The 11105-nt window shown below is 39.9% G+C and overlaps 1 protein-coding gene across 2 annotated transcripts in view; it reads right to left on the minus strand.

The window, feature by feature from the left end:
• LOC117409199 (cytochrome P450 26B1-like) overlaps window positions 1-10865 on the minus strand; it is a 28725-nt gene extending 17860 nt beyond the window's left edge. The window contains exon 1 of one of the 2 annotated variants that reach the window (XM_034014838.3): window positions 9461-10865. In XM_034014838.3, the coding sequence (XP_033870729.1) occupies window positions 9461-9664 (204 nt within the window). In that variant the 5' untranslated portion in view covers window positions 9665-10865. Of the gene's footprint in view, window positions 1-9239; window positions 9352-9460 lie in introns of those variants that run through there. The other variant, XM_059003712.1, reaches the window with a different exon arrangement.
• Window positions 10866-11105: the final 240 nt, after the last annotated feature.

Below are 11105 nucleotides of genomic sequence, written 5' to 3' on the forward strand. Positions count from 1 at the left end.
CTTTCCAGGGCACATTTTACATTGAAACCAATTAAGTGACGCTGAAAACAATTAACTGACAATACCTTTCAGACACCACCCTTGCCCTCCCATTTTCTCATTCCCAATATCGTTGCATCTAATAGGTTATAAAGAGTAGCTAATAACACTTTAAATGTTTCAAAGGGAACTAGGCAACATAGCTGTGACTCCGCCAAATGCCCAGTCTATTTTTCATTCTACTGCACTCTGCTTAGTTATTTAAAAAAAAAAAAAACACCCTGAAAGGCTTAGTAACCCAACAAACACACTCTAAACTCCCACAACACTGACTAATGATCAGTAAGATTTTTTTATTACTTCTTAATTCCCATGTGATCAACCCTGGCTTTGCTCTACAGTGACACCTATTGGGGATGAGTGATTAATCTTTCTGTGGTGCAAATCGCTTGTTTTGCTTCTAAAATGTTGTCAATGTAGTCTTCATGAATGTTAAGGGACTACCCCATTAACTAGAGTCAGACACCATGAGAGTTTCAGTTAACCAATTCAGTCCTGGCCTTCTCTCGAGCCAAGACTGTCAACTCTGATGCAAAAGACTCAAATGAGTCAAGACAATTGATACATGTTACCTAGACTTACGAAAACCTATACACAGGATTTGACATGGTATACCCTCTGAAGCAGAGCCTCTCTAAAACAGTACTGAAAATAAACAACCACTTTAAAAAACCCAGCTGTTTTTCTAAATATTTCAACGAGTGGTTCAATTGCTATTTATGGTCCATTTATCTACCACATTCTGTAAGAATGTCTAGACCTAGAATACCTCCCAGGGTATACCACATTTCAATTTCCTTAATAAAGAAATGTATAAACAAATCCTAAACCACTTGCATTTGATACATTATTCACTTTTTTTACATTTTTTAATTTATTTGTGATTAAACTGTTAGAAATGTAAACTCCAAAATACATACTGCACTCAACTACCTCATTATGATAAAATAGAAAGAAAGAAAGAAAGAAAGAAAGAAAGAAAGAAAGAAAGAACTTGGATAGGACGTTTCAGTAAGATCAGCCAATATCTCTGCAGTAAGATTTTTCAAAGCTTTTTACTTCCAAATGGAAGTTTTTAGTTGTTCAAGCTACATAACTAGAAATAAAGGTACTGTGATTTCCATTACATGAGAGTAGATGTTAAAACTTCATGCTGATTTGAACTCGGCTCTCGCCAAGATAAGCACCAACTAAGACGTAGCTTGACAGTAAACTAATGTGATCCATATGTGTCTCCATCCATTTACGTTTCCTTCCATATTATGATGTAGATATCCTTCTGTCTGGTGTTAATGGCTGAAGTGTAATGCTGGCTCCAGGGATCAGCTTATTTTGCCTCCCTGGCGCATCAGCACACACAACGGCTGCGATGCTGGCTCCGGGGATCAACCAAAGTGCGGCCTCCCCAGCGCATCAGCATGACAACCGTCTGGATTGAGCTAAGTAGGGTACATCTCTGGGGTTTTCAAGTGGGCACCTTCCATCCTCAGTGTTTCGTCGACTAGCCCACGACACCTCAAGAGGGCTCGACGGTGATTCTGGCGTCCCAGCATCACCCCCCTCCGTCCCCCACTCAACTCAGCCCAGCTTACTTACCTGTACATCAGCGTTTCTTTCTTTCTATTGTGCTTGAGATCCCCAGCCAGAATCTTTCCGTCTCAACCACAGCCAGTTACTGCTCCTCTCCGCTGCTTCAGATAAGTTCTTCACTGTGCGACGCAACTCTTGGTTACTGAATCCGACGTCTCTGAGAAACTGGGTTGTAGAGTGTGCCACAAATCCTCAACAACCCACCTCCACTGGGTAAACCCAGACTCTCCATCCTCGCTGTTCCACTTCAGTGGCTAGTTGAGCATACCGCAGTTTCTTCCTCTCATACGCCTCATCTACAGCATCCTCCCATGGCACTGTTAACTCTACCAGGTGAACAAGGCGTGCTGATCCAGACCACAAGACAATATCTGGTCGAAGGTTAGTGGTGGCAATCTCAGGTGGAAAAATAAGCCGTGTAACTTATCAACCTTACAACTGGTTCAGATTTCCATTGCGATGAAAATATTTTGTCATTGCTTGGTTTGTTTAATTCAGGCTATTCATGTTTTTTGTATTATATATATATATATATATATATATATATATATATATATATATATATATATATATATATATAGGACCTGTGTTTCCTAGAATTAGGCAGAGTGGCTGAGTGGATTGGGCTGTAAACCCTGTTACCTCTCTCACCAGTCTGACTCCCGCTGAGATAAACACACGCATTGTTTGCCAATGTCACCGCATAACGATTTTCTGCTTCAGTCACCACCTTTCTGATGGAGTTAACAAGACCTGCTGCTGCTTTTCTCTAACAGTAGTCATATAAAACCTTATTCTTGTGTCGGCTGAATGGTCTGTATTATGCTTAATCACTTAATTATTATCAGATGCACTGTGTTTGGATTTTAATATTCTACTACAATTATCTGTGGGTCACCTTTCCCGCCTCCACATCCTGAGTTAGTCTACTGATCTGAATGTATCTCTCGTCAACATTTTACTGCAGAAACCTCTCTGTGATTACCCCCCACCATACCCAAACTGGAACAGACAGAAAAAAAGCTGTATTTATTCACTTTTCCTGCTAGTTCTATTACGTAAGAACTAACAAATTTAGCACAGGATTAAATGCTAAGTGAAGCATTCCCATTGTCTGACAGTCCATTAATGTGTTAAATGCTGTGTATAAAGCTGCAGCACACAATACAATATAGACAGCCCTTAACAACCCCTTTGTATGTGCACCCCTCATAACGTCAAGAACTCAGTCATAAATTCTGATGAAAACTAGAACAGCAACATCACAAGTCGAAACAGCGCATTTCAAGAATGGCATTGCGCAATTGACTTTAGAAACTGGCCTGAACCTGACACAATGCTCTATGACGAATTCAGAATTAATGTGTTTGGTATGAAGGTGTACTGGTTCCCTGCAATAAGAGAAAAAAATATATATACATTCTCTTCATTGAATAAACCAACAAACACATTAATACATGAAACACAATATTGTCCCCAAAACTGGGTTTGCATACCTCATCTCATTTCTGCAACTGTAATTAACCAGCATTAATGGAATGTATTTAAGTGTATTTATTTAATATTCTCAAATAAAATGGGACTTGTTCAAAATGGTTTCATTTAAAGAGTATAAAGACACAGGTCCTAAGATCACTGCATGAGCAAGCCCCAGGATATGTCTCAATGAGGGTCCAGTCAGTGATTATGCTATCTTTACTAAATGAACATTACGTCTCCTGACCAAAATAGTACCTCTTCCACTTTACAGCAGCGAAACAGTGCGTTTACTGTAATGGAGAGGGAGCGGCGCTGAGAACATTTTGTCAGGAGGTGAGGAATGTCATTCTGGTCTCACGAGCAAAATATCTCTTAATTGACAAAAAGGGTCTTAGGCTTCACGGAGACAAGACCTTCAGAGTTTACCGTGGGCTGATTGTACTGCATGTGCATCCTCCCTCTGTAGCTAAATGATATTGTTATATTAAAACAAAATATGTCAACGCACAACAACACACATATGCACAATAGATAGACAGACCAATAAACAGACACATACAATATTTTTCAGGTGAACAGGCAGACTGACAGACAGACAAAAACACATACTGACAGACAGACAAACAGATAGACTGACATGCACACACACATAGGCAGATGAACAGATTGACAGACACATACATTGATATTCAGGTGAACAGCCAAACAGATGTACGACAGACAGATCCATATATAGGCAGGTCAACAGTTGGACTACAGCTACACAGATATACAGACAGATTAACACAGACAGACAGATACATATAGCAGATATGCAGGCAAACAAACACACAGACAGTCAGACAGATACAATTGCAAAGGCTTTAGCAGAAGAAACTCTAAATGCATTTCTGCATCTAACCTCTGCCTGAAAAACAATCACCAGCCTTCTAAAACACAGCCCCTCTTGTGCTGGGGCAGGGTTGCCTGGCACTGACAGAGTTAAGATATGGTTCTCAATAGTTCTTTTATTTTTTAAAGAAATTTATCAGATATTTTACAAGGGGTGCCATAAAGGGGTTGCTTTTTTTTTCCACAGACTCCTTCCAAGCAGAGTCCAAGACTAAAAATACACATTTTTGTATAAATTGGACACCGGTTGAAACTCCCACCACATAAAGGTAGCCTTTGTGCAGCAGTGGAAATGTTATACAAATGACCCTTTTATTAGCACCACAAAAAAAAAGTACTTTAATTATATTTATTCAGATCAGCACCGGAGTTACCCTAACATGCGAGTTTACAGCCCAGGTTTGCTATGAAGTGGGTGCATCGTGGAATCACAACTATCAAGAATATAGAATACACATTGAACAATACTGCTACTGTATGATATTACAGCATATAGTACACTTGTGTTTGTGTGATTGTGTTTGTGCTTACTTTGTGCTGATTAAGGGTATTCTGAAAATTACACAAGTACCAAGAAGCAATATCTTAAGAAGGATTTACATGCCAGGACTTTTCAATTTATTGATTACCAACATAATGTGTGTGTGTGTGCATATCTGTATTTCACACGCATCATTAATGTTTCTCAGCAAAAATATTTGAAAAATACCACTTAATAGTTTTTCAGTATCAATTCTGCATTATATAGCTAACACAACTCCATACTTGGCTCTAGACACAAAAGAAGACAATGAAACACAAACAAATAACTTCAAAACACTCACTCAAAATTCAAAGGTAAAACTTACAAAAAACTGAGTGAAGTAGACAAACGTTTTGACTTGTTCATTCTTCAGTGTAAACTCAGCTGCAAACTAGCGGAAACATTTGTCTGCTTGACAAATCTTCCATTCTGAATTAAGAAAGGATTGACAGTCCTCACTATATCAGCAGGGAACACACAGACATCCACCCTATGGAGACTCGCTAGCTATCCGGAACGCAGCACTGTGGAAACCAGGACCAATAAAAAAGGAAAAGAAAGAAAAAGAAAAAAGAAAATGTGCTGACCCCTGACCTGGAAGGGCTCTCAGTAGTGAGATTATCGTTGTACAGCCTGTATGCATATTCACCCCAGGGCCTCCGTTGTGAAAAGCCTGTAGCTGTGCCAAGCCGGGTCTTACTGTGTGACTGTTTTGTCTTTTAAAACAAGAGTCGTTTGAGGAAACTTTGGTTTCCAGAGGTGAACGCTGGGGCATTGGACCGCTGTGCCAGCCAGTTCTTAATCTGGTCAATCTTGTAAAGAAAGCAAGAGTCACTCTCTGTTCCTGTGGTACACACAGAACTAACAGCGGGAATGCGAGCAGACTGTCGATGGGTTCCCAGTGCTAGTGACAGCGTCCCTTCCTCCAGCAGGGGAGCTGTGAGACCGCACAGCGAGCCCAGGACTCCCGCAGAGGTGTTATTGATAACTAGCCGGAATCGCCAACCCCTTGGGCACCAGGCCAGGCCACCCTGCCATGTGTGCTGTAGGTTTAATCAACCCTGGCCACAGACTGAACCCGAGACTACTGCAGTACGAATCATTTATATGTGCCCTTTTCATAAGTCATTAGAATAGTTATATACAGAAACAGTTTTATTACATTTTTAAAACCTTGCACAAGCTACTGGACTACCGGTACGATCAGAAGGTTAGAAGGTAAGGAACGTTATTCTGGTCTCACCAGCAAAATATCTTGGGTTTTTAGACTACACTTTTTCAGGAGCACTGCTGAACTACTTTGCAAGAGATGTATGTACAGATGGCTGTGCATTGTATTGTTGCAACAGAGGACAAAGCGTTAGCATTGATGCTAATTGATGTGAGTGGGTATAATAACATACCGGGTTAGTTGCCAAATTTTACTCAGTATGCTAATCACAGCTCACTGCCCTGGGGATAATCCATCTACTTAAACCCCAGAGTCCAGTATGGTTTCAAACATTTTGGAAGCAACATAAAATCTACTGTCTCCAATGGGTGCCAAAGGTCCCATGTGCTTGTCCTAAACAGATCCCAGTGTACTAGTCAAAATGTGAGGCTACCCTCCCCACCCCAGCATGGATGAAGAGCTCATTCAAAGAACTGGAAGCACACCCACATGGCTACGCATGTGAAACTCCCCCCTGATCAACAGCAATCTGCCTGTCTGGCTGCTGCGATGGAGCTGTTATTGGTAACCTCCCACACAAGGGCCAAAGGTTAGGCTGCATCCTAATGGGTCGTGGCTGCCTAATGCCTGCAATCAAGATCTGGAGGCTTGCCATGTTGCTAAATTAACTTCAGCTACTCGTAGCCTAACAAGCAGGGGACAACGGTTCAGGCTTGTGGTTTAGTGGGGTCAAACCAGCAATAGGAAAACTTTAAGTGGGAGTGCGTCATTGTTAAAAAAAATAAAAATAAAAAAAGCACAAAAAAAAACCATAATTGTGTCAAGGTGATTACAATGTTGGGAGCCACCAGAAACGAATGCTTTGGGAATTGAGCCAGATCATTACAAGCAAGCGTGGTCTGACTGAATTGGGAATAGTGTGAGTATGTGAAATATGCATTCCAGATATGTAAACCGGATATTTTGGAATGCTTGTTCTGTTAACACTGCTGTTTCTACACTGAAAATATAGAACCATGTGGTTCTCCTGTCTTTCTATGAATAATTAATTCTTCTTCATTGGGTACCAGAAGGTCATATAGAATGTGGGCAGTATGAAAGTAAACAGTAATAAATAGAAGCATAGGTTTCTTGTGTTGTATTTTATGGGTTTAACAGGACAGACTCTCATTGATAATCATCATGGTAGCTAGTCCTGTTTAAAAGCACTCAAAACAACAGCATCTTTAGTAATAGCAGAAAATAATACAGCAAGGTTTGCACTGAAACACATTATATTCCAGGAACGACTTTGTATGTCAGATGCTACTGATAAAACACAAAATAAATCAATACAAGTAAAATAAAATACAAGTATACATTAAAGAATGTTGTTGGCTTGACTGTAAACTTTTCATTCAGGGCAAAAAGGTTGAAAAAGTATTTCACCTATTCATGCATTGCCCCTTTTGGAATCCTACTTGTGATAGAAGATTGGCATTCAGCTGACTGCCAGGCCCGTGTGGGCAGCAGATAAGAAAGGCTTCTTAACAGAGCCGTGGGGAAACAGCTCCCTGCCAGTGGAAAGAAAACCACTTCTGTGCGATACTAATACATTGCCAATGGAAACGTGAGCAGTGAAGCTCTGCTATAGTTCAACAGCTCACAGGTCACCGGAGAGAGCAGCTTCAGACCCAGGCAAAACGGTTCACTTTGATAAATACCATGCAAAATAAATAAATAAATAATAAATAAAAAAACATTACTAGTTTTAAAAACTTAAAAAAAAATACCTATTATTAACTTCAGTACATCTTTTGCACGTTTCTCTAGTTTTAGATGTATTTGCTTTTTACTGTAGCTGCTTGGGAATCCCGAATCTGACAGGTCTATGTATCAATAATCAAAGCTAGGTTAGCGCTTCAGAGCTGAAAATGTTTTCAGTAGGTCTTCCAAGAATTTGGTAATTAATAGTTAAGTCAACCCAGCAACAACATCTTACCAGCCCTTTAATAATTAAGCGTTGGCAAGGCATTTATTCTAAAGTACAACTAACTATCTTGTTGGAAGTTGTAATACATAACATTTCAGGCAACAGTGACACAGCAAGTACTTTTACTTTCAGAATCCTACCACACACACACACACACCTGAGCACACACAAGACAGACACACACACACACACACACACACACACACACATACACACATGCCTGAGCACACACAGACACAGGCACACGCCTGAGCACACACAGGCACACACCTAAGCATACACATACACACATGCCTGCGTGAGCACACACAGGCACACACCTAAGCATACACATACACACATGCCTGCGTGAGCACACACAGGCACACACCTAAGCATACACATACACACATGCCTGCGTGAGCACACACACACACGCCTGAGCACACACAGACACAGACACACACACGCCTGCGTGTGCACAGGCACAATTACCATGCAACTGAAAAGGGCAAGTTAACCAGCTTTGATTTTACCCGTTCCCACGGCTTCAAACAACCGAATGAAAACAGGAGCTGCACATCGTCTGTGTCATATTGAGGGTAAAAACACATAGCAGAGTAAAACCATTCTTGTGGATGAATGTGAATAAACAAAATATTTAAAATTGGTATCTTAATTCGGTAAACCTAAAAACGTAAAAGTAGTAGTTACCTATAGAAAAGCCACATTGACTGCACAACTTACATACATACATATTGTTTAGTAAAATTAAAACAGACAGATGACAAAAAAGTTCTTTACATACAGTGCACAACTGATACACAGACTCTGATAAGGACATCGTATGGTAAGCATGGGGATTTGACAACAGAATGGAGAGCTTAGACATTGCCCCTTTAAACGCAGTGTTTACCACATTAAGGTTTCAATATCAAATCAAATCAATATCAAAGGAAATTAGTGGTGGTGCTCCTTTTTACTGTATAAACATGATATGACACATGCGCCGTACCGATAAACACTACATGATTATCGATTATATTAGTCTTTTCCTGTGTGTTTGTTCATCTTAATCTTCCTAACCTGCGCGAAATGTAAAAACTGCGTCACCAATACATGCATCATGTGCAGGTTAGTTCATGCAGAAGACCTGTATCAAAAAACAACACTCGTTATGTTGCTATCACATTAAAAGCGGGATCGCCATTAAAGATCCACAAAATAGCCCATTTCAATTGCAACAGCCGTTTTAATTCGGAGGAAGTACATCTCTTAACACCTGTCAATGTTATCCTATGGGTTTCCGACTAAAACGCGAGAATAGTAGCTGACCTACTGAAAATTTGACTTAATATAAAAATATGTATGTAATTAGGAATTAGGAATAGCGTAATCGTCGTATGAATTAAAGGAATATTGCTGGAAATTAACCACAATAAATATGTGCGCACAACACCGAGTTGTAAATACTTTTATACGAAATAAAATCATCAATTTAAAACGACACATTAGCTAAATGAGAAAAATCAGCTACAACCTCAAACACTACAGACATCCACGGGGTGCTCTTACGAGTCGAAAAGCTCTTTTACCTAAAGCAGCAATCAATAATCCGTCCCGCTGACAACTTGCCAGTGTCCACAGTCAGCATCCCTAAACCGACACGTACCACCTTAAAGGATAGAGTAAACCAGAGTGCAGTTGACACGCACGCCGCCGCTGCAGCGCAGTCAAGAGTTTCCACACAGCCAGGCAGGCAGACAGCATAGCAACACGGAAGCGCAGAGGAGCCCGTAGGAAAGAACCTTCTTACCTGGAAGAACCAGTGACAGGTCTCTCCAATGATGGGGAAGCCCATTGAACCCTTAGGGATTGGCAGTTTGCAGTTCCTATCCCGGGTGGATGTCCAACGAAGCTGCCACAGTTGCTGGGATACCGCCAGGAGGAGAGCCATTGACACCAGACAAGCGGTGAGGGTGGCCAGGACAGACACCAGGTCAAAACTTTCAAAAAACATGGTGACGGTGGCGGAGGAGTCCTGATTAACTTCTCTTCATTTAAAATGTCAAAACTTTCAAAGCATAAAAAAGTTTCAAAGTACCTCAAACCACAAGCAACATAGCCTAAAATATGTATTTTGAAATCTATCTATCTATCTATCTATCTATCTATCTATCTATCTATCTATCTATCTATCTATCTATCTATATATTATGGATGGATTTGTGTGTGTGTGTGTGTGTGTGTGTGTGTCTGTGTGTGTGTGTGTGTGTATATATATATATATGGATGTGTGTGTGTGTATATATATATATACAAATTATCTTGTATTTTGTATCCTTCCTGAAAAATAATATGTTATTTATAATAAAAAAAATAATAAATAAATAAAAATCGGTGATTTCTAGGCTATTATTTAGCCTGTTTATGTTTAGTATGAATAGTATTGTATCTAACTTCAGCCCGCAGTTAGTGTTTTAAATGATGAATACAACTCATTGCGCATCCGAGGTAATGAATTATTAGAAAAATCATCTTAGCTTGTCTCATGTATTAAGGCAAGCCTCCTCTTTAAAAAACGATATTCTCATAATCTTTATCTATAATTGTACAGACTATCAACTGGTATATAATAAATAGTTGTTTTATGTGTTTTTGTTTTCCAAATTAATTCAAATAAAAATAAAAATAAATTGCAAAGAATACAAGTTAAACTGTTGCAAGTTAAATTATATAGATAGATAGATAGATAGATAGATAGATAGATAGATAGATAGATAGATAGCAAATTGACTCAAAAAAGTTTTCTTTTTTGCCAAGAAAAATAGTTAAAAAACAAAAAAACTAAATATATATATATATATATAGTTATATATTCGTAAAAAAACAGTAGCACTTCAATATATCGCCCAGCTATAATACATCCCTTGCAGCTTGCCCTGAGTTGAAGTATTGTGGATGTGTTTAAATTTTTCTAATGGTATAAAGTTAAATACCTCTCTCTCTCTCCCTCTCTCTCTCTCTTGCTCTTTCTCTCTCTCTCTCTATTTTTCCTCTCTCTCTTTTTCACACACAGTCTCTCAATGTGAGTTGGAGTCGCAAAGCGAGACTCCAATGTGTGTTTATATAGTGGAGGCTGGGCGGCAGGCAACAGTCCAGGACTCTAGCTGCTCCCCCCACTCCGAGGCGGGGTGAAAAGTCTGAACGGGCCGGGCGCTGGAGCGTGCGGGACCTGGAACCCGGCCCGAGAGAGAGAGAGAGAGAGAGAGAGAGAGAGAGAGAGAGAGAGACAGAGAGACAGAGAGACAGAGAGAGAGAGAGAGAGAGAGAGAGAGAGAGAGAGAGAGAGAGAGAAGCCTTGTCAACTTTTTTTTTCCTTCTTCCAGTTGCACTTCACCCTTCACCCAACTTCTCCAGGAACTTCTCACCTGCGAAACAAAAATATTGGCAATATAAGA

The sequence above is a fragment of the Acipenser ruthenus genome, chromosome 2 (assembly GCF_902713425.1).
Source record: "Acipenser ruthenus chromosome 2, fAciRut3.2 maternal haplotype, whole genome shotgun sequence".
In the NCBI taxonomy this organism is placed as follows: domain Eukaryota; kingdom Metazoa; phylum Chordata; class Actinopteri; order Acipenseriformes; family Acipenseridae; genus Acipenser; species Acipenser ruthenus.